Genomic DNA, 22,453 nt, shown 5'->3' on the forward strand with positions numbered 1-22,453 from the left:
CCAAAAAAATGTATCACACACCTGCAAAGAGGCTTTTGGAGCCGCCGGCCACTTGAACCACATTGAGTGCAGAGAGAGTTTCAGAGAAGGAGGGCACCTTGATCTGTGAAGGACACAAACCAAACTGATTAGAGAATGCAGCGCCAGAGAGACACGTCTGCTCCCATCTGCTGCACACTGGTGGGCATAAAGCGCTCCACACATCCTCAAATGCGCTTATCATACAGTAAGCCCCAGACAGAGCATGGGCCTGAGTTACATGGGGTCATTGGTGGAAAGTAGCCAAGTACAGTTTCACAAGAACTCTACTTATCTATCTATAATTACGCATCACTTTGCAGGTTAAGATCTTACATTCACCAAAACAGCAGGGCACATAGTTTAAATGACCCCCACCGTGACCATGATAATGTCAAAATGCTCCTCACATGCTAATGCAGCAGAGCTAAGAATCCAATTACTTCATAAAATGAAATATTCCACTCTCAAAGGGGCCACCTTGCTGCATAACAGGTGCTTTTACTTTGATACTTTGGCCACTGAAACTTTCATGCTGGGTAAATTATCTGAATACTTGTGTATTGTGTACTGTTAGGCGTAACAGCAGTAAATATAACGACCGGTATCTATATGTCATTTCAGTGCCGTGTAAAGCTCAAACTATGTGTGTTGTCTTCACGGCATTCATCTAAGGCATGTAAAGCCATAGGATAGTTAGGCCAAGCGGCTAATTTAGGGTCTCAAATACACTGTAAGCCGCACCTTGGAACCCTTGAGTCCTCCCAGCTGGTCCTTGTCATTCAGCCCCCAGACAAACACTTTGGTCCTGATTGTGGCTGCAGACTCCAGTCCCGATGACTTCTTTCGACCAAGGCTAGAGGACAAAACGCACACGGTGAGATCCTTTATTTCAATAAAAACGTTCTTGTGTTGACTGTGTGAAATAAAAATATAAATAAAAATGTTCAAGTAAGCAGCTGTACAGGTAAATGTTCACTGCTGGAACAGACCAAACACACTCTTCATGTATTTTAATGTTCCACAAATGTAGAAATCTTTCATCATGACATTAAGCCATGCACCTGTAACAATGTACAGGATGCTTGTTAAAGATGATATTGACATCTTCAACCACATCACACGCATTCCTTCAAGCAACTGAAATCCTCATGTCTCAGCCGGTCGTACCTCCCAGTGGCAGTTTTGTCGTCATCCTCTTCTTCATTGTCGGATGCCAGGAAAGGGACTGTGGCCAGGTCTTCATCCTCTGCTCTAATGCGTCCAACGATACCAAGTCCATGAATCTTACAGTCTATACCAGAGCTGCGGCACTGCTTTATTGCAATCTCGATGTATCTGTGATACTGTGGGGAAAGACAAAGTTCGAGTTAACACAACGAGGCGAAAACATTCATTACAAGTTGCTGTCAGTTACAAGAGGTCTTAAACTAACCCACCTCTGTACAGTCACTAAGGAGAAGCACGGTGGTGTCTGTGGGATTGATGTTAATCGTCTTCAGCTCAATCAAGTTGTTCAAAGAGCTTCCGCCTGTGTATTGAGAGGAAAAAAACGGTCAAATTCAAGGACTTTTCAAGGACCCAAGACCGCTTAGTTTGAGTATCTGTCCAAATAAAATACGTTTATAAACGTATAAAGAACAACATCAGTCTAACCCACCTGACACCACCACCAGTGAGGGCATGTAGCTGCTGTCTGCCGGGTCCACCATCATCTTCAGCCTGTGCACGAGAACGTCAGGGAAGAGCTCGAGACGAATCCAGTGCTGCAGAGGCGAGAATGACACATCCTGTCAGATGATGCATTACGCTTTAATAAAGCCAAACTAAACAGATTGTCATCCTGCTTATTAGAGTATGCAATTAAATCTCGTGCCTTTCCCTGTGAGCCGGAGGACTGCCAGCACTGATCACTGCAGTCAATGAGGCGTGAGGCCTGGTTAACGGAGGATGACACGTTGAGGCTTTTGACAGCGCGGGACCAATCGTCAATCAGCATCCCTCGTTGGTTGCTGTGATGCTTCTTGAGCTGTTTTCCTGAGCGGCCGCAGAATGCTGGAGACTGGCCTGATTGTTGGGAAGATGGACAACAGGTTCACATACACACACACACGGAAACAGAAACACAAAAGATGCAATCTCAGTGAATGTGTGACTAACCGGGCTCGTTGATTCTGCCAAAGGAATGTCTGGTGTTGTGTTTGCGGGTCTTGAAGCAGTTTTCACAGAAGTCGAAGTCGTCGCAGTTTCTGCATTTGAACCTGGCGCCGTTTATAGGGAACATCTGGCAGCCATCGCATCTGAAGACAACACAAGTAGCTATATGAGCATCATACTGAGATGTATAGAGAACTGGGCCGATAGAAACCTTAAACATATCCATACCTCACTCCAGGGTGAACACTTGGGACCAATTCCATTTCAGACAACAAACCAGTCCAGTGGGACTGCTGGGGGAAGTCTACGATTACATCTTTTCCATTGGCACTGAAAGCTGAAACAAAACATTTGGCACCATTAGTACAGAGTGGATTTAGATAACAGCAACTTTAAAAAGGGGTAATGTTTAAAGAGAGGAACCACCAACTGCTCTCTGGCTTTAAGTAGTGGCTCTATTAGTGGAGTCTGCCTGGATACATCTTTCAAATTACACAATTAACTATGGTGGCTGTTCAGATTATACATACAGACAAAGAGTGGCTCACCTTTCACTACTCCAACACTCCTGTGAGTGACGGAGCCCCATTTGTACTTTGGTGTGGTGACTGTGGGCTTCACTCTCACTTTGTCACCGATCTTTATATGGGAGGGAGAACTTTGTGGTGGGAATCCTGGAAAAACAAACAACACATGTGAAAGGATGAAGAGAAAACTTGCCGCAGAGATTTCCCCTCCACTATACGCTTTTTGCTACAGCACATTAGGATCACACCAGCTCACCAAGTAGCTCGATGTGGATGTATCGGACCCAGTACGTTCCTCCTTTCTGCTGCCAGTCACACTGCACGTTCAGGTCATGAAGTCCGTCTCTGTCCAGCTTTATCACTTTCCCGACATCTCCGTCATACACTTCCTCGTACGTTCTGCAACACTTTACCATCATCCCCACCTGAGGAGAAGTCACCGATCCATCAGACTGCTGTCACAGCTCATCAGAGCAGTTACAGAACATCTTCAAAAGGCTGCTGATCTTACCTGAATGTTCTCTCTCACGTACACAGCATAATCATCGTTGCTTTGGAAATCTGATCTCTTCTTAAACGTCTGGCTTTCAGTCACCACTGCTCCTGGAGGCTAATGTCACACACATAAGGATAGTATGAATCATGTCATGAGAAAAATGTGGCAGGCTTAGTGGCAGCTGACTCATTATTGAGTGTTTTTATGGCAGGAATAAAAGAAAGGGTAACGTACCACAGGGAAAGTTGGCTCAGGCTCCTCCAACTCCTCCAGCACCTCCTCATCAGAGTACTCATCTGACACCGTGTCGGCATCTGACAGCTCAGTGACGTGAATGTCTGGATGGTCCAGCAGCCAGCCCACCAGAGCCTCAACACCTGAAAGTAGATTTCACAACAGTACATCACAAATATACCTGACAAACTATGGCAAGGACAGCTCCAGGTTTGGAGACACATTCTTTCCAATGTATTTCACAAATTCAGGTTTGTGTCATGTGAAACTGTACCTGGGACACCAGAAGCACTGCCTGTGGTTCCAGAGAGCGACTTCAAGGCAAACTCGATGTTCTTCCGTGGGAAGCCCATCTCCATCAGCTGGAGGACGATGGGTAAGGGAGGGATGGGGGAGGTCTTCTGTTTCTTCTGTTTGGGAGGTCGGACATGTTGTACGGTGACAGGTGTGGTGGCCTCGCTCGAGCTGCTCTCCTCAAATAGCGGAGAGGACGGGTGGGCTGATTCTACAGCCAGGTACTGACAAACTGCCAGAGCTGCAGCCTGCATGTACAACAATACAGGTAAGACTATGGCCAAAACTAAAACACCAGCTCCAACTTACGCAACGTTACTGCTGACATGGTTTCTGGCCTTTAATGCAGCGTTTTTATTCAAATTCCTTAATTTAAACAGGCTTCAACCAAACACTTAATGTTTCATTCTCAAGCCAACAGCTGTTGAAATTTAACTTAACCATATTAGATGACTATTCTAACAAATTGCTTCTATAAATCTTACTGGTTTCATGTTGCTTTCATTTTGCTGATTTGTTATAGCGTGATCAATAAAAAAAAAATCCCAAAAGCACATTAAAAAGACTAAAGTTACTGCATCTTTGTAAAGTTAACCTCCTAATCAAATCAATGTCAAAATCAGATCTAAGACATATTACACAAAACACTACTGAACATATTTCCATGAAACGTGGATGGAGAATCAAGTTTTGGAAAACATTTTAGAAAACCCTCTGCCTAACAGGGGTGTAACAGAAGATACGTCAACTGACTCACCTCCATTTCTTGCCTGTCAAAAATGGCTTTGATGGGGGAGGGCTGAGTGGCAGCAGACAGCAGCTGCTGCAGGAGAATCAATGGAGGTAAGGGACCCTCAGGGGACAAGTCCCCTACATCAGGTGATGACACCACTGGATCTTCTGCAAAACCAAAAAGAAGAGAGGTGTCATGAAAAAGCTCAAACACTACAGAGAAGTTATTGTAAAATGGTGCTTCATAAAAGAAGGCTTTCTGAACATTTACATCCGCCCACATGTAATCTAAACAAAAACTCTCCTAAGTGTTCCGTGTAAACAGACTGGTTTGTCCTGCCACACTAAAAACATTACACTCATTGTATGATGACACACTGGGAGTCATGATGTTGACCCAACTATAACAACTCTTTTTCTTTATGTCATTGTGTGCAATTACAAGAAAACTAAACAAAGCAATAGAAACTGTGAAATAAAAATTAAATAAATAAAAAGCTGAAGAAGTAGCCCATCCTGTGACCTCCTCAGAAACACAGCCCCTCGACTGGGTGAGCGCTTACCAATGGGGTTGGGACCTATATCCACGACTGCCGGTTGGGAAAGGATCTGCCGTAGTTTGTCCTGATGAGAGAGCAGAGCTCGTCCTGCCTTCAAAATGTACAGCCTCAGCTGCTGGCACCGCAGCAAATGGATGTCAACCTGGTCGGCTGTAAAAATAACAGGTTTGATTTAATCCACTGGACTTGAACTCTGAGCCCTGAACACTAAATCTACACAACCCTCCACAGCCTAAACCGTTTTTGTTGTGGTCATTATTAGTAAAGAAGAATGAGAAAGGTTAAATTGATGCATTGAAGTCGTGCATGTTGCCTGTACCTGTAAGCCCTCGACTAAGAGACTTCTTCATGCGTTGTTTCTCCAGTTTGCTTCCAGCCAGGCTGACTAGCTGGGCCCAGACTGCCAGCATGGGCTCGGTGAAAGGCAGGTTCTGCACACTGAAGATCACTGCAGGCAGCTGAGGGAAATAACAACAAAGATAGACCATCACTATTTATTATCTAGTAAGTATAATTAGAGCTAATGAGAACATCTAATAAAGTCTGTACCGGTTTGAGATGACTGAGCAAGCAAACTCTACAGGTCCTCATCTCATGAAACTGGACAGTGATGCGTCCTTTTGGTGTGATGCGAGTGACTGTTCCCTCTCCGTACTCCTCGTGAATGACCTGGCCTCCTAGCCTGAGGCGCCCATCAATTCCCCCAATGACTGCCAGCACTGCCATCAGACTGCCGACTCTAGGACCCTCTGAATCAGGGAAGTACTCCTCCAGGAAACACTGAAATAAAGAGATGAAACACTTACAATCAGTATTATGTTAGAACTTATCAATGAAAGCACTAACACACACACACACACAGATACAGATACAATAATTGAATATTGCATAAAACTTCAATTATTCTTACTGCTTCAGACTGGCAGCCTGCCATAACATCTCCAATGGAGCTCAGCTGGGTGTTGATGTAATCGTTTATCATGTTGTTCCACTGGCCGAGAGAGTGCAGAGTGCGCAGGACAGAAACGATCTCCTCAGCCAGCGTGCTGCTGTGAGTGGCTGTAAGAGACGCCTGAGGGCGGGACTTCCGCCTTCGTAAGGAACCCTCTGTGTAGAGAAAGTCATTAAAAAAAATTCAAAAAAACAAACATCACATTTCCATTCAGCCTGTGTATGATTCATCAACATACCTCTGAGGAGCGGCAGGTCTGAGGAGCAGGTGCTTAGAAGGCTTCCCAAGAAGTTGAACAACTTCTCCACCAGGAACTTCATGTCGTGAGAGGATTCCGTCTTGTCCCATGACGGCAACACTGCCTGCAGGAGACGCAGTGCCAAGATCTGGGAACACACGTGGTGCACAAAACAAATGTTGGGAGCTGGTTTTTTACCTGAAATCTAACACTTTCCTGCAGAATCCAGAGAAACCAATGTGAATTATCCCACCTGTCTCTGCAGAGTAATAGCATTGAAGGACTGGTGTCCCTCAACAATTCGGATGAGCAGGCCAATCCACGCAGAGGTGCTGAGCGTGCTACACATCTGGGGCATGAGAGCGATGCTACGTATGAAGCCCAGCGTACACCAGCTCCTGTGCTGCTCCCGAGAGACCAGCCTGTGGGAATGACAGCCTGACAAAAAAAGATGGGTCCACTTAGATAAAAAACAACAACAACAACAACTTGTCTTGCAAAAGGATACAAATGTTTATTATCAACATGGCAGTTCAGCTACCTGACTTGTCATTAGCTCCACTTTCCACAAGCATCCTCAGCAGCCCGCAGAGCGTCCGTGTAGCATCTGTTTGCAACACCTCTGCATAGATCCCAGATGAGAGAGACAGAGTCTTCAGCAGGTTGACGGTGCTGGTTAGCATCATAGCTGTCGGGTGGCTGCTCTTCTCCATCAGCTCGCCTTCTGTATCAACGGGAGGCGATCATAATGGTCATTATTTGAATCGCACACTTTGCTTGTAGCTGCTTGTCATTACTGTGAACTGACCTGTGTCATCCTCTGTGTCGGAGTCCTCAGTGGGGGGCTGGGCAGCTGGTGGTGGCTCTGCCAGTTTAAGGTCGTATTTGCCCTCTTTGCCCATCCTGTAAGAGTTGGTGCTGCTAGTATCCCACTGGACCCGGATCCAGCCGTCCTCGCCCAGCTCCCCAATGACCCGGCCGAGACCTGGTGCTGGTCCATCCTAGACAAAGCATGCACAGGGTCAAATACAAAGACTCTGGCTTCCCCCCCACGGTTTAGTTAGTGATACAAGCAGTCATCCATCAACTACTAACAACACCTTGAAATTTTTTCAGGTACCTGATCTCCCCATTTCCAATCGACTCCCCTCATAACCCTGGTGCCTATCTTCATCATGGCAGCCAGCTCAGGGCCGGAGGCAGGTAGAGGGGCGGGGGCAGCCTCCTTTCTGGACTCCTCCAGTACTGTGGCTGAGCCTCCGAGTGCACATAAACTCAGGTCCTCCTCACTGCTGTCTGTGCTGGGCCCTTGAAACACATCAGGAAGCGAAATCAAACACCTCCATCCATAAATGTAGATGCCCCTCTACTTCTACTCTGTATTTGACTGGACAGTACTCACCTATGAGCCGGAGTATACTTTGTGTGAGGGCCAATAAGCCAGAATTTAGCAAGAGACTAAGGCTGTTGGACCCATGTTTCAGGGACAGCATATGTATCATGGACAAGAGGAAGCGGGCTTGTGGAATGGTGCCAAGACTTGGTCCTGCAGGGTTCTCATTAGTGATGGTCTGCAAAGGAACGGGCTGCACACCTGCTTCCAAGGAACAGTAAAGAAATTAGTAAGTCTGTGTGTCTAAAAAGTGATATCATGATAGTACACGTTAAGTTTTCTGAGAATACACCACTCACCGAGCTCTTTGAAGCGGGCGCTGGCCTCCAGCAGGATGTTGCGAACATTATGAATGGCCCAGGAATACAACTTGCCGAAGGTCACCTCCAAAAGCATGCGGTTGAAGGGCGGGATCAGATCCACGTCCTTCAAGCAGTCAGACAGAGGCTCTCTGATAATAAGAGTTGAGACTTTAGAGGGCATTTTACCTGACCACAACACTGCAGTTTTATTACTCTACAGGACTCAGGGAAATGTCTTTCTAACTAAAGATCCAAAACTGTTGACTTACCCGATGTTGGTCCCTTCTGGTATGACCCTCTGCCAGCCACAGAGCATTGCATACTGCACCGACGGCAGCAGGAAGTTTTTGGAGGCCAACTTCAGCATGGTGTCGATCCCCTCGAGTCTCACCTCAGCCCTCTCCAGCTATGATGAAACCGATTTAAAATATTAAGGTTAAATCATTTTGTATCCCCTCATTTGTTTTTGACTTTACCACAATGACTTATTATGAAGTTAGTGATGGCGTGTTGTTTACACACACCTGCTTGAGGAGACACTTCCTCATCTTCTCCACGTCCAGCGGCTCCTCTTTCAGTGCAAACTCCACAATGGTGGCCATAAGGCTGGACTGAGAAAAGACACCCTGAACACTGTGTTTCAGCCACCGGTACTTCTGGACATTGGCCACATTATTCAGAAGTGGATGCCATTTGTCCTGCTGTAAAATAAAAAAACAATACATGAAAGTCAAGCTGCAAAGTGACAGTGCTGTCTGCATTTTAACTAGACCTGCATCTGTGTTGCGTATTACCTAAATATATTCTCTGGCTAAGCCTTTCAACTGTAAGAAAAATATCACACTCTGTCTGAGCACAAAGGTTATCACTTATCCTCATTTCTACCGAGGCCTAATGCATGTTTATATTGTTAAATCTGCCAAAAGACCTGCGAACAGCCATCTTATTCAAAGTTACCTTGGATGTCCTGCTAGTGGGTGATTTCCTGTCTGCAGGTGTGGGGCTAATGTGGACATTAAGTTCTTCTTCATTGGTCCCTTCATTCTCCAGCTTTGGCTCTTCTATGTCAGCAGACTCTGACTTTTTAGGCACTAAAATCAGAATACAATTAAATTCAGACACAGCTTAGGTGCAAAGAAAATAAAACCCAGTTACTGTGAGGCAAGTTTTAAATAAGCCACCTCTTTTTTTCCTACGGTCCCTGATGAGTTTCTGTGTGATCCTCCTCCAGCGCGGCTGAGAGCTCAGCAGCTTCAGTTTGGATACTATAGACAGGTCGTTGCTCACGGCCGGACGCAGCTCATTGAACAGGAAGCGCAGACGCTCGATGACGGGGGCGCACACCTCCTTGTAAGACCGACCTTGTTCCTGATGGGTCTAAAATAAGCAGGACAAAACAAACAAGTCATTAAAAGGCCTGATCCTCTTTGTTCCTCCTTAGTATTGCAAATCACATGCACAATATTCTTCACTCAGAAAGCAGAAAAGCAGTAAAGCAGTAACAGTACCTTGATTAAAGAACACTTTGCCTGGTAGACCATACGACACACGTCAATCACAGATTTAGGGAGGGACCTCTGTTTCCCCTGGTCCACACCCAAGGCACACTGACTGACGAGTGAAAGAGCAATGTGACCTGTGACAGGAAGAGAGTTCACACTAAATTGCTGTGCAAGTGAAAATCATTATAGATGGGAAGGAGTTGCTTGTAATAATGTTGGAGACTGAGGAAGTGCAGAACGAAAAGATTTCAGTAAGAACAAAGAGTCGATTTCAGTAGCATAGTGAGATAAAATTAGCTCTTAATTCCTCGTCGAACAGCCTTGTCTGACACGAGCTGCTAGCTTACCAAGGTCTTGATGTTTGAGCAGGCAGCAGAGCAGCAGGCGGCCGACTTCCTCCACAGGGTGCTCCGGGGGGAAGGTGATGGGTGTAATAAGATGGTACTGCTTACAGCAACGCTCTATTTGGCACAGGAAGTCCTATAATGTGATGATAAAGACAAGACATAAAAGCATGACTGCATCCTTCTGGTTCATGGCTCCTGTGTAGCTTGAGTCATTGTTGCCATGACTGTACCTTCACAGTGTGGTCCTGAGTGTTGTTGTCAGCGATGGCCTGCAGGAAAGGCTGTGCGTGGTCGCTGAGGGTTATTCTACGGGAGTACAATTTGGCCTTGTCTGGAGTGGTTGTACCCAGAGAGCTGCAGTGGTCTTCATCCTTCTCTTCATTGTAGTTGTAGTGGATCTGACTGGTCTGCAGACCCCCAGAGAAAATGGAGGACTGGAGCCATTCTGTGCAAAGAGAGACACAAGTGAAACCAATTAAAATGTGGGAAGCGCATATTTCAATTTTCAAACCTGGTGGCTTCAAAATAATGAACTCACTGGCACATTCAATCTCCATGGGGGACAGTGGGGTGCTCTTGGCCAGGTAGGAGGCGTGGAGACCCAGCAGCAGTCCCAGGTTTCTCTCTGTGTCAATCAGTGGGGACGAGAGACTGCTGAGGTCTGGAGTGGTGACCGTCTCCTGGTTAGGCTGCAGATGGTAAAACATCAAAATATCAAAAACTGAAACCAATCATGAAGAATTAAACTGGAAAATGTGTACTGGGGTCGTCTGTACCTCCATGTACTGGCCCACACAGAAGGCCTGCATTGATTCTCTGGTGTCCTCAAACTGCAGAGCAGCTTCCAAAGCAACCACTGGCTCCTCGCCTGCAAACTGGGCTGTAGAGGGAGGAAAACAAAAATGCAATGAGATCTGGCTTTATTCTGTCATCTACTCCGATTTTTGATCAAAACATTAGGTTCAAAAGTATTCTGACAAATTTTATTACATCTGATTCCAAAAAAAGATTTTCAAGTTTACCCAGGATACTGTTTCCTGTTAGCGACTGGGACTGAGCCTGGAAGTCCTTGATGTCATAGACCTTTCCATCAATCACAGTCCAGAAGCCGCCATCTTTGTTGTGGTTCTCTAGGTCAGCCTTGCGAATGAGGGAAACCTCTTCGTTGTTCTTGGAACTTTGGCCTGTGAAGAAAGATCCTGCCACAGCAGAAAAACAGCTAGTTACATTTGAAACCACAATGCAGGGAATGACTTCTAATCTTCAGCCCAAATTTAGAAAATGTAGAATTTTAATTATTGTAAGATAAAATTGGTGTTGTACCCATAATGCCTGGCCAGGCCAGATCCTCGTTATCATCCCTTTCGTGTCCTGGCGCAAGGTGGTTGAAACGGTCAAGGTGCTCCAGGAGTCCAGCCAGGAGTGGGATAGAACCAGTCTCCTGCATCAGACCTGCATCAATTGTGAGGAGGAGGACGATGGACACCACCAACTCAGGCAGAAGCACTCCTGTCAAATGAGAAACAGCAAGACATCCATAACGGTCCCACAAGTTCCTGAAAGTTATGCATGCAGTATATAAACATTCAGCACAATAATAGAGGGATTACCAGTAAGATCTCCTTCAATCACACGAGAGACTTCAGCAAAATGCCGCCGACCAGTTGAGGCGATGCTTGTTGCCACTGGGAGGATGTCTCCAATGTGAGTGCACAGCAGAGCGATGTACTTTTTTAACAAGGAGCCGACACCCAGAAGCTCTGGATCTGCAAAAACAAAAGAGATAAAATACTATTCATATTCATCTGGAGCTCTTTTTTTTTTACTTGACAGTCAGTTAATCTTATCGGCAAGACTAGAGACTTACTGTATCCATTGACGTTCTCCGTGCCGTTGACACCCAGGTAGAGCTTGCTAACCAGCAGCCTCTGGAAGCGCAACAGCAGGTCCAGAGACGCAGAGCGCTCCTTGCTGACATGCTCCGCCTCCAAATAGTTAGAGATCCGCCGAGCAACATCCTTCAACCTTGCGATAGTCTGGGAGGCGATGTTCCTGCAGGAAACCAAATTAGTAAATAAACCTGCTATCAGACAGCAAGCGATTACTCTGTGTGTGTGTAGGTGTAGCATGATTCAGGCAAAGAGCAGGTACCTCAACAGCTGCTGTACGAGCTGCACCAGAGGCAGGCTTTGCTTCCCTGCAGACTCGTAGATCCCCGTGTTGATGAGGTCTTTGTCCAGCATGGTGCGACAGCGGTGCATGGTGGAAGCATTGGCCTCCTGCTCATCGATCTCCTTCTCTTTCTGAGCCTCCTTCTTGGCTTCTATGTCCTGTGATTTAAATTAATTACACGTTGAGAGTTTTATGTATACAGTGAGAAGCTTACTTTCGGAGTTCAGGGACGTGGATGAAGACGATTTTTTAACGTCTGTTAATCTGCATTAGCTGAATGACTCCAATTGTACACTAAAGTCTGTCTAAAAATCACATTTGCCCAACGAACCAGAGCTTGGGGAAAACCAATCATTTAATGAATGAAGTTGAAAACATTATGGGAGAAAAGAGAGACAAGTGATGACTCGTGCATTTAACACACTGACCTGTATCTCAGCAGTGATGGCTGCATTTAGTGCAGATTCCAACCCTCCGTCAGCCATTAAGCTGCTGACCAACAGGTCGATCATGAAGCGACGTCCAGGGCTCACACTCATTTCATTTCCGGATGCTGAAAAAAAAAAAAAAAAAAGTCAAACTACCAAACTAATGCCTGCAGTGCCGACCACTTTTTGACAGCAAATTATAGTTAATGGACTATTAAGTGTCCATTACTGTGTTTAATCAGCATGAGCACATGTTCTCATTTGCACTCACCAGCATTAGGCAGAAGTGAGGATAGTGCCCTCGCCCTCTCCTCAGCAGTGGGCAGCAGCACTGACCAGCCACTTTGAAGAACTGCCTGTGCAGCTGCCTGCACAGTGTTGAGCACCCCAGCATTGCTCGCGAGTACTACCACTGTTTGTTTGAGATTGTTAAGGAGCACGCTGCCAAGACCCAGTCCCAGCTCCTCTGGATCCACCTGGTTACTGATGGCTGCATGGAGCTGTGGAGGGAGGTCAGACAGACATTATGATCACAAGTTCACTGCTGCAATGTTTTAGTAATTATTAAACCCAATTGTGGTGGTTACACTGTGCATAAGAAAGGGTGTGGTGTGCTTCAAATGTCTGTAATAACTTCATCACCTTAAAAAAATGTTTTAAATGCTCCACCAAAATCTTCAGTTTGAATAAACTGACTCTCTGGATATAGTGACGTAGTAGTAATCTATTTTTTGATGAATATAACTGAACCAAACCGGCGATTTCCTCAACATCTTTTGCTGTTGGTAAGAAAGTGATGAGGTCTGGATGTAGCGCCAAGCGAATGCAAATAAATATTATCTCTTACTGTGTAACGACTTAAATAATTTACTAAAACACAGCTGAAATTGATTTTGTGTTATTGTGGTTATATAAATACAATTTATGGTGCTGTTAGATAGCTTCTAGACAGCCGTAAATACAGATAGGCGACTCCCTTTCTGTGCAGCAAGTGGGAGAGCAACCAGTCTTCTGACCGCAGTGAAAATGTTGTTTTTGAAAGGTTTAATGCCAACAAGTGTGGATCAAATCAAAATAAATCATTATTTAAAATTTGATCTAATGATTTTCAACTAATTTTGACTTTTGGACTTGAAGGTTTGGATCAAAGATTTGAACTACTCTGTACGGCCTCATTGGACATGCAAACATTTGTATTGTTAGTTATAACCATCACAAACAAATGTCACATCTGTAACGAAACATGTGCTGATAGAGTGTCGTCTACCTGGAGCCGGAGCAGGTTGAGTGTGGCCACTACCATGCACTCCTTCTCCTGTGGGGGAGGCCAGTCTGAGCTGCCGTCCATCCCCTCGCTGACCTGTCGCAGCAGCAGGTCAAGCTGCTCAAAGGTCATAGAGCAAACATCCACCACAAAAGGCACACGCTGCCCGACAGACCACTCTGAGCACGAGGACCAGGCGAAGCTCTGAAAACACACAACCACCAATTGTTACCTGTTTTGCACTCATCTATAAAAAGCATTTAAAAACAATTTGCTGCAGTTTGACATTACCTGTCCTGGACCACAGGAGATTCCCACTATATGTTTGGAGTTGAGCCCTGGCAGTGCTTTAGGCTGTTTCTTGTTAGAAAAGAGCGTATCAAAGTGCTGTAGCTTATCATTGCTGCCCCAACTGTGCACCTCTCCATCGTCAGTGAGGGCGAGGCAGTGTGTAGATCCCACAGCAACATCCACAATTTTCTTTCCTGATTGCAAACACAACATCAAACATAATTCTTCGTATTCTAAAAGCTTCTGAAGACAATATAGATATGTGCGGTAACAGTGAACTCACCCTGTAGGCTGTCGAGTAGCTTGGGGTAGCGGACGTGTTCATCGGTGCCGTGACCGAGGCGCTGGTTGTCTCCCTTCCCCCAGGTGTACACTTGGCCATCTTTGGTGAGGGCCACTGAGAACTGGCTGCCGCAGCACACCTTCACTATGTCCAGGTCCTGCAGTTTTTCCACAAGTTTGGGCGTCTTGCAGCCATCACTCCCTCCTCGGCCCAGTTTACCGTAGTCTCCGTCGCCCCAGGACCACACCTGACCTGTTGAAACATAATAAAAATACTTCAGTGTGGATACTGATGGATTTTAAAATCTGAAGTCAAGTCAAGCCAAAACACTCATGTTCTTACCATTCTCCGTCACAGAAAGCGTCTGCGCATCGCCACTTCCACACGCCACATCCATCACCTTTAGTCCCTTCAGCGCCGTCACCAGCATGGGTGTGGTCTGGTCCTCACTGGAGCCTAGAAACAAAACCAGAAGACAGAAATAAAACTGAAAAAAGATGCTACATTTCAAACTGCGTACAGCAGTTCACAGCTGATGGATCTTACCATGGCCCAGTCGACCGTAGTTCCCTCTCCCCCATGTGTAGAGTTCTCCATCAGCAGTGATGGCAGCGCTGTATGTGCTCCCACACGCAATTTGTACCACGTGCTTTCCTGTCTGTTTACCATTGAAGGCTGCGATCATTGTCGGCTCTTCTAGATACCTTAAATTAAGAAAACACGGAGATATAACAGACTAATGATTAGTCTGACGGATAAAAGAAGCTTTCTCATCAATGTGAAAAGCAATAATTACCGTCTTAAGCATTGTTTAAGGTTTTCTTAAAGGGGCACTAAGCAACTTCCTTCCAACTTTTATTCTTCAACTGTAGGATCTCTCAACGGGCAATTGGCTCTCAACCGACCAAAACTCAAAATATTCATCTTTTATCTGTTTGAGCAATAATTCAATTGGAAAACATTCTTTTCATAATTTGATTTAGTAATTTCTTAGTCACACAGTTGCAAAACTCCTTCACATATCGCTTTACATTTTATATTACATGGTGGAAATGATCAAAATCCAGCATCAGACGGGTGTATTCTCAAATTGCTTACGTGGTGTCTCCATGTCCAAGGCGGCCTCCATCGCCACAGCCCCACGAGAACACCTCCCCATTGGATGACAGGGCCAAGTAGTGCTGCCCGTCAGGATGAGCTGCCAGCTTTATGATCTTTCTGGAGCTCAGACCGTGGATTAACATCGGAGCCTGCAAAAAAATAACTCAGTGAGTCAATCTGCAGCAGACACAGCGCTGCTACTTTTTTAGTAGTCATAAGAGAACTGACCAGGGTTGTGCTCTTGTAGTTCTGGGTGTAAACTGCACCACTGCTGGACAGGATGAGAAAGCCCTTTTCTGAACAGACGATCTGTGTGACTCCGAGGCTTGACAGGGCTTTACAGTGAATGGGCCCATTAACATTGGCATAAAGTTTCCAGCCCAACAGGCCCCAGGCGATCACTTCCTGCAAGGTTCCCTGGAACAAAACGAGACAGAGAGGGAGACAAAGTCAGTCACGTGGTGTCTGTCTGCCATTGTGGTTGTGATTCCTCCTTAAGCAGAAATACATAACCCCAATCAAATATGAAAGGTTGACATGAATTGAACACACAATGTTTTTTAATCTGCTGTTTTTCCAAAAAGGAGGATTCACACAGGACACACAGTACACAGCCATGATATAAATAGCGCAAAGATTGAAAAACAGGCCCACAACTCAAGCTTTAATAAAGAAAGAAGAAGCGCCAGTGACCTAAAAAATGAGACAACTAATAGTTCAAGCATTGCCAGTTGATAAAAAGAGTTGTCACCTTGTGTGACGTGGGGGAGTTGCAGTGTGGAGGGCTGCAGGGGGAAGCCAAGCGGTCTAGATGAGCCATGATCACCACAGCTGTCTGCCGAAGGTCAATAGCCAGATCGTTATCCTGAGGCAAGGTCAGGTAGCGCAGGAAACTCTCGTTTGGACTCAGAGGGGCTGTGAGGATCTGCAAATCAAAGCAATCGAAGTACTCATCAGTTTGATTATCAACAATTATCAAGGACAACGAGGGTATTTTAAGACAGGCGTTTCCAAGCAACAGACCTTTATTTGATGACAATCTGTTTGAGAGGTTTCTCTCATTGTTCTGTTCTTAAGTGACATAAAAAAAGAAAAACCGAGACGTTCACCTCAGCTTCCTCTTCAGGAACCGGCTCCTCCTTGCTGCTCTGTATGTTCTGAAAGCGCTGCAGGAGAGGCAGCAGAGGAGCGCTGGTTCCCTGGGTGGAGCGCTCGTTGTCCATCTCTCTGGTGCCGCTTTCCCACAGCCGGAGCAGCAGCAGAACGGCAGACAGCAGCTGACTGGAGAGACACCGTGAGAAAATCATTGCATTTCAGCTGCAGGAGGATATCAGCATAGGCAAATCAGCATAGATTAAAAGTATCTGGTTACCTGAGAGTGCCCCTCTGTACAGCCAGCTCCAGCAGGATGGCCAGGGCCAGGTGCTGGTCCTGGAGAGGAATGTTGCCTTTGGTGCTGGCACTTCCATGTACATCACTGAGGATCAAGAAAAGGATTATCCAACACATCTTACAATCAAGCCTGTCACGATGACTATGTTATCAGCTTATAAACCATTTCTGATCTTATTTACTTGTCGTTATATGGAAGACATTGATCATTTTAGCTGACTTCAAAATTGCCTGTTGTGTTCATAAGCAATTTTTGTCAACAAGAGCTCAAGAGACAAGAGAACTATTTATTTATTATAAGAATTAAAAGTAATTTGCTCTTTGAAAGGTTATACTTGCATCACTATGCTATTATATCATCATTATATCAGTGGCATAGAATTGTCTTAAAATCACAAGGATATGGTTCATCACAATTACTTCTGGGATGATATATCGTCCAACAAAAACAAGGTCCGCAGAATAAGCAGTTGATCTGTAAATAACAAACCTGAGAAACTTGGTGGCCCTCTCAACGACTTCCAGCCACACCGATGATACAGTTCCTTCATCGAACAATGTAGCCTCTGGCAGAGCTCGCAGGGCATCCAGAGACTCCTGGAGGAGTTCGCTGCAAAGATCTGCATCGTCTCCTGTAAAACACATCTTCTGTTTTATATACAGCCACACAACACAAAGCCAAAACAGCTAAAAGCCAAACATGAGGGCAAAAGGAAGATTTACATGGTTTTTGTTTACACTATTTTCTCATGTTTCCCAAAATCTGGAACTAAAATGCAATTGATGCACATAAGCATATGACACAGTTATTGTGGATAAACCGACTTCCTTATTCGATTGTATTCCTCAAATAGAAAATGTGAACTATTTATACACCACCTATTGATTTTCAGATGCTTGGCAAGTGGGATTCCAACCTTGCATGCATTTACAGAAAGTAACCTTCAAGCTTCAAGTAACCAATCAGATTAAACAGTCCTCACTTCTTATATTAACTGCTGTCCCAATAAAAACGATAAAAAAAGATTAAATGGTCCTCGTCGACCTGCAACATCCAAAAACCCCCATAACATCCAGGATTTGTACATGTATTCATTCAGCAGGTGAAAGAACACACTGTTACAGTTCTGCCGTTCTTACAGTGTATCCCAGGAATAAAACTACACCAAGGATGAGAGGCTTAACTGTCAGTGTGTGTGTGTGTGTGCGTGTGTGTGCGTGCGTGTGTGTGTGTGTTGCTCATGTTACAGGAAGGCTACAGAGAAGAGGCCAGCTCTTTGTTCCCACCCAGTCCCTGTGGACAGGAAGCTCTCAGCCTCACATCAGCACATGTAGCAAAAACAGCATCTCTGCTTGTCGAGCTAACGACGAGTGACTTTTAAACCAACAGAGCCAAAGTTGGTTATTATTAAATAAAATCTGACTGTGTGATAGATGTACAGGTGTTTAAAAGGTATAGCACTTGTACAATCTCATTTAATTCGCCTCTGATGGTCTTTTCGTCGCCAACAAATGACAAACTTTCCTCCCTCGTGCCAGAATCACATGCTAAGGCTAAAAACATAGCATTGAGAAATATGTTGGGTTGTTTACTATGAGCAGCCTGTTGCATAACATGCAACACATTCATCAACAGCTGTTGAGCTGAGCTCCATTACCATGACACCAGCTGCCATCCCCACCACCAGGGCACATAACATCTTCACCGTCAGTATCTCAGGTTATTCTTACCTGACCTCCAGGCCCGCCGCAGGAAAGCAAAGGCAAACGAGAGAGCCGCCCTGGAGCCGACTCTCGCCAAACCTTCAACGCCTTTACTGGCCGGACGAGGGCTGGAGAAACACAGCAAAATACACAGGGATTAACATTGATGCATTTGTGTGTGTTAGAGAGGCCTCCGCAGGGAATACACTATACGAGCTCTTGGTTTTAAGTCAAACATGCATGAACAATCCTGCAGGTACATTCCCGGAGGTTGTATTTTGTACATTATAACTGTACTGGCTCCTCTTACCTCTTATTGTCAGCAGCAGGCAGTGGTGGGCTGGGGGGCGTCTTCCAGCGGACCTTGTACTTCTCCTCCATCATGCTGTGGCTCAGAGAGATGAGGTAGCGCTCCAGGATGACCAGGCGCTGGCGCAGACGTTGGGCAGACAGGGTGCTTTTGGCCATCTGACCCGAGAGCTTCTGCTGGTCATCGACCAGGACCAAGAGACAGTCCTTCAACTCAGTCTCATCTATACACACAGGGGAAAGGGCAGCGACAATATAAACATAATGGAACTATAAAAACATCTAAAAACATGATTATTATACTTTATTTTGAGTGCAAAGAGCAAGTGTTACAAAAATATCTATACTGACCACTGGCATGTTGTTATTTAAACTCTGTTATTATGATGTCTCCCAGTTGCATTGTGGGTAATATAGGCATCAGGTTGTGAAAAGGAAGCAGAAGGCATTTAACAGAAAAGCTGATGTCTCTGGTTCAGCTGCATCAAATCTGATCATATGATTTTAAAACTGTCTAAAATTAGTCCAACAGTGTTATAAAAGTGTCTCGACCGGAGGACAGCTTTCAAATCTGGTGCTAAATTACCCACAATACAACTTGATCACTGGAGGCAGTTTATCGGATTACATGCAGCCTTTCCTGGAGCCAAAAAAGGGCTTTATACTACTTTTCACATATGCAGTAGTACTGCCCCAAGACCTGTAAACACACTTTAATGGGTTGTCAAAAATGTTGATATAGTCTGAATATTTGGAACAATTTCAATACTCAATACTCATACTCAATTTCAATACAAGCCTTGTTATATTTATCTTTTAGGAAAAATCAACATTTGTATGCTCTCAATGTCTTCTCCTCAATTTTTTCCCGTGGTATTAAACGTGATCTATTTTTTTCGAAGTGAGAAATTCCAGTGTACAACACTACTTGATTTATGATGCATTACGTCCACAGAACATTCTGTATTTTGCTGTTAACCAATGTAAATAAACCAGAGATTTAAAATTAGGCACACTGCAGTAAGTGATGAAACTCACATCACCCTCCTGACATTAACCGAGGCTCATTTGACTCTTCAGCTTATTGCTCGTGGTCTTGAGTGTTTCTTAATAAAAACAGAATATTCGATATGTCCCCCACTGGCCTTTATCACAAACAGTCCTTTGTTCTGATTCAGTTCAAGAGAAAATGCTTTATTATGTGTCTATAAAGTAGCGCTGCAGGGAAGACGAGATAGGCCAAAATAGCAGGTCTGAAATCCACTTAAGCTTTATGTAAGCCCGACTGGCCTGAGGTTGTATGAGCCACACTGCAGTCAGCTGTGCTCAGCTGTCAGGACAGATATGTATCCCAGTCAGACAAAGTCTCCAACTATTTATTATACATCACCAATTGCTAAAAAGTTACTTGTGCTAGAGAACTTAAAAATTATAAAGAATCTGGCATGAAAAAAAAGTGGTCAAAACACATCCTGTGCTGAGAATCAGAGCAAATCTGTCATCTGTCCCTACACCATCCTGCTCTCAAAACAATAGGTAGTGTCTGGGATCTGACTGCTGAGATCAACATGTTCCAGATATTGGACCACTCAGTGGAAAAGCAGGAAGCGTGCCGTTTGAACTTTAAGCATCAATGACAGAGCACTCGTCCATGCAGCGATCCAGTTACACTCACTGTACAGTCAGACCAACATGATTTCCTGACTCATTCAATAAAATAAAAAAGGACGAGAGATGCAGCCAAGTAGCTACTAGCGAAGATTGCATTCAGTAGATGTGTGGAACCTCCCCCATCCCCCATCCCCCCACCCAACGCTTATCTCCCACCACCACAACACCGTCCCACCCTGTCCAGCTAGTAAACACAACTACCCCATGCTGGGCCACGTTATAACGCCTAGCAAGATTACACTCAGAGGGGTAAAAATAACCACGCAGACCTTCGGACTGCAAGTCATTTCACTCACGTGCCAGCAAAACACGCACACATCAGCAGGCCAGACGGACGTGAAATTGATAAACACAGAGGCTGACCATGTGTCGAAACGGTCAGTATCACTGTATCTAGTCGACATTTAGGTGTTGTGAAACCATCTGCTGTCAGCATGGTATTAATTACCCTACTTGGAAACAGAAAGGCGTAAAATGACAAGACAGGAGAAGAGGTCAGCAGAGTTGTAGTAGAAGTAGGCCACGAGATATTTTGTAGCCAGACATATCTAAACGCTGTTCAGGTACAGGTAGCACTCTCACCTGGCTGCCGCCCCCAGTCCCAGGTCTCAATGATGGAGTGATGTACTGATGTTGACGTCTCCTCCTCCTCCTTCTTCTCTTTGTCGTTGGGCTCATCCTTCTTTTGAGTTCCAAAGCAGTCAGTGCAATCCTCTGAAATAACCACAAGACATTCTGACATTAACCTTCTCGTCCATCAGAAAAGGTTAAAATTATAACCCTGGCTCATGTATCATTCGTAGACAGTGAGTAAAACTGTGGCAGGCCACCGCAAACAGATGGCGGCAAAAAAAACATAGCGAGGGAAATGAATGCTGTAGTCCGTCAGTGGCTTACCTGGGTGAGCTGATTCCTCTCCGTTGAATGTTATCTCCTCATCTTTTACCATTTCATTCCACATCTCACTCAGTCCCTCTGGAGAGAATGCCCGCTACAAAAGATTGTACGAAACAAAATCAGTACAAGACATTAATAAACTTGTGTGTTCTTGTCTTTGTGCGTTTGCTTTGTAGGCTCTGCACAACTGTCACAGACTTCACATCATGGTCGCAGCTAAAATAGATGCAGTGCACTTGGGTTGTCTTGTGTTGGGTTTTTTTTTTTATTTTAGTGTATCTGATCTAAAAATGTTATTTTCACTCTAGTGCATTTTAAAATAACCATTTCCATGTGTGTTATTTGCCGGCAAGTCATTCCTTTTTAGGGTTTCAAACATTTGACGCAAACAAAGTCTTACATCTGTTGTGGAAAAAAATCTGTTGTAGAGTCTTCATAACAAACTAAAACCAACAAACATCCTTAAGTTAGGTTAAGCGCTCTAGGCCACACAGACTAAACTCTTTCAGGGCAGCAACGATTGCACAAAGTGACGCCCTTTAAACTGCTTCTTTTGACAAACCAACAGTCTAAAACTCAAAGACACTTCATTTACAATCATAAATGACAAAGAAAAGCAGCAAATGATTGACTTTGGAATAATGACTACAATGATTAATCGCTTATCCAAATAGCTGGTGATTATTTTTGCTTGTATCGACTAATCAATTAAACTCCTAATCTTTGCAGTTTTAATCAATATAAGTAAAGACACAGTATCAAGTAGCTGCTCTATCACTGAGCATACATGGATTCAAGGATGCACGTGCTGTACAACATCTGTGTCATCACCCTCTCGATACAACATTTACTAAGAAACACTCACGTTGAAAGCCGACTCCTGCTTTCAAGGACCTATTGTGGCAATTCTCAAAAACATGTAAGCTCACAGACGACACCATACCAGACACATAGCTGCCTTCAGCACTGGCATGAGTTATAACGATGGGGAAAACATGACACCCTTCTCCAGTTTTGGTCCTCATTTGGTAGTGCAACTCAATTTGCAAGTTTAGGGTGAGTCCAGACAGGCTGCAATTTGTGGAGGTGAGAGCAGGCAGCTCACTGCACAGCATATTTTGTGGAATGAGACAGTAGACTGAAAGTGTTTTATCTCCATCTTCTCGAAAGCAGTCGTATGTAGATTAAA

The 22,453-nt window shown here is 44.8% G+C and overlaps 1 protein-coding gene across 5 annotated transcripts in view; it reads right to left on the reverse strand.

Annotated features, from left to right (window-relative positions):
- The window catches only part of herc2 (HECT and RLD domain containing E3 ubiquitin protein ligase 2), a 42,042-nt gene that overhangs the window by 17,624 nt on the left and 1,965 nt on the right, over positions 1–22,453 (reverse strand). For 2 of the 5 annotated variants that reach the window (XM_030432544.1, XM_030432542.1), the window contains exons 3-58: positions 21,265–21,358; positions 20,950–21,081; positions 18,698–18,920; positions 18,415–18,515; positions 17,174–17,315; positions 16,664–16,768; positions 16,401–16,572; positions 16,043–16,216; positions 15,520–15,708; positions 15,289–15,440; positions 14,737–14,894; positions 14,533–14,646; positions 14,191–14,442; positions 13,908–14,101; positions 13,620–13,820; positions 12,624–12,852; positions 12,353–12,477; positions 11,904–12,082; positions 11,620–11,804; positions 11,363–11,518; positions 11,076–11,261; positions 10,775–10,951; positions 10,529–10,632; positions 10,291–10,441; positions 9,983–10,197; positions 9,753–9,885; positions 9,412–9,539; positions 9,085–9,280; positions 8,861–8,994; positions 8,428–8,604; positions 8,173–8,309; positions 7,901–8,052; positions 7,611–7,802; positions 7,329–7,516; positions 7,017–7,209; positions 6,750–6,932; positions 6,462–6,646; positions 6,209–6,356; positions 5,929–6,125; positions 5,568–5,798; positions 5,338–5,476; positions 5,022–5,168; positions 4,484–4,626; positions 3,707–3,974; positions 3,433–3,575; positions 3,214–3,312; positions 2,959–3,127; positions 2,724–2,849; positions 2,404–2,512; positions 2,179–2,318; positions 1,895–2,085; positions 1,679–1,784; positions 1,458–1,549; positions 1,189–1,364; positions 763–874; positions 22–103 (exon numbers count right to left, since the gene is read on the reverse strand). In XM_030432544.1, coding sequence (XP_030288404.1) covers positions 22–103; positions 763–874; positions 1,189–1,364; positions 1,458–1,549; positions 1,679–1,784; positions 1,895–2,085; positions 2,179–2,318; positions 2,404–2,512; positions 2,724–2,849; positions 2,959–3,127; positions 3,214–3,312; positions 3,433–3,575; positions 3,707–3,974; positions 4,484–4,626; positions 5,022–5,168; positions 5,338–5,476; positions 5,568–5,798; positions 5,929–6,125; positions 6,209–6,356; positions 6,462–6,646; positions 6,750–6,932; positions 7,017–7,209; positions 7,329–7,516; positions 7,611–7,802; positions 7,901–8,052; positions 8,173–8,309; positions 8,428–8,604; positions 8,861–8,994; positions 9,085–9,280; positions 9,412–9,539; positions 9,753–9,885; positions 9,983–10,197; positions 10,291–10,441; positions 10,529–10,632; positions 10,775–10,951; positions 11,076–11,261; positions 11,363–11,518; positions 11,620–11,804; positions 11,904–12,082; positions 12,353–12,477; positions 12,624–12,852; positions 13,620–13,820; positions 13,908–14,101; positions 14,191–14,442; positions 14,533–14,646; positions 14,737–14,894; positions 15,289–15,440; positions 15,520–15,708; positions 16,043–16,216; positions 16,401–16,572; positions 16,664–16,768; positions 17,174–17,315; positions 18,415–18,515; positions 18,698–18,920; positions 20,950–21,081; positions 21,265–21,358 — 8,926 coding nt within the window. Of the gene's footprint in view, positions 1–21; positions 104–762; positions 875–1,188; positions 1,365–1,457; positions 1,550–1,678; positions 1,785–1,894; positions 2,086–2,178; positions 2,319–2,403; positions 2,513–2,723; positions 2,850–2,958; positions 3,128–3,213; positions 3,313–3,432; positions 3,576–3,706; positions 3,975–4,483; positions 4,627–5,021; positions 5,169–5,337; positions 5,477–5,567; positions 5,799–5,928; positions 6,126–6,208; positions 6,357–6,461; positions 6,647–6,749; positions 6,933–7,016; positions 7,210–7,328; positions 7,517–7,610; positions 7,806–7,900; positions 8,053–8,172; positions 8,310–8,427; positions 8,605–8,860; positions 8,995–9,084; positions 9,281–9,411; positions 9,540–9,752; positions 9,886–9,982; positions 10,198–10,290; positions 10,442–10,528; positions 10,633–10,774; positions 10,952–11,075; positions 11,262–11,362; positions 11,519–11,619; positions 11,805–11,903; positions 12,083–12,352; positions 12,478–12,623; positions 12,853–13,619; positions 13,821–13,907; positions 14,102–14,190; positions 14,443–14,532; positions 14,647–14,736; positions 14,895–15,288; positions 15,441–15,519; positions 15,709–16,042; positions 16,217–16,400; positions 16,573–16,663; positions 16,769–17,173; positions 17,316–18,414; positions 18,516–18,697; positions 18,921–20,949; positions 21,082–21,264; positions 21,359–22,453 lie in introns of all 5 variants that reach the window. The other 3 variants (XM_030432543.1, XM_030432541.1, XM_030432545.1) reach the window with 2 other exon arrangements.

The sequence above is a fragment of the Sparus aurata genome, chromosome 11 (assembly GCF_900880675.1).
Source record: "Sparus aurata chromosome 11, fSpaAur1.1, whole genome shotgun sequence".
In the NCBI taxonomy this organism is placed as follows: Eukaryota; Metazoa; Chordata; class Actinopteri; order Spariformes; family Sparidae; genus Sparus; species Sparus aurata.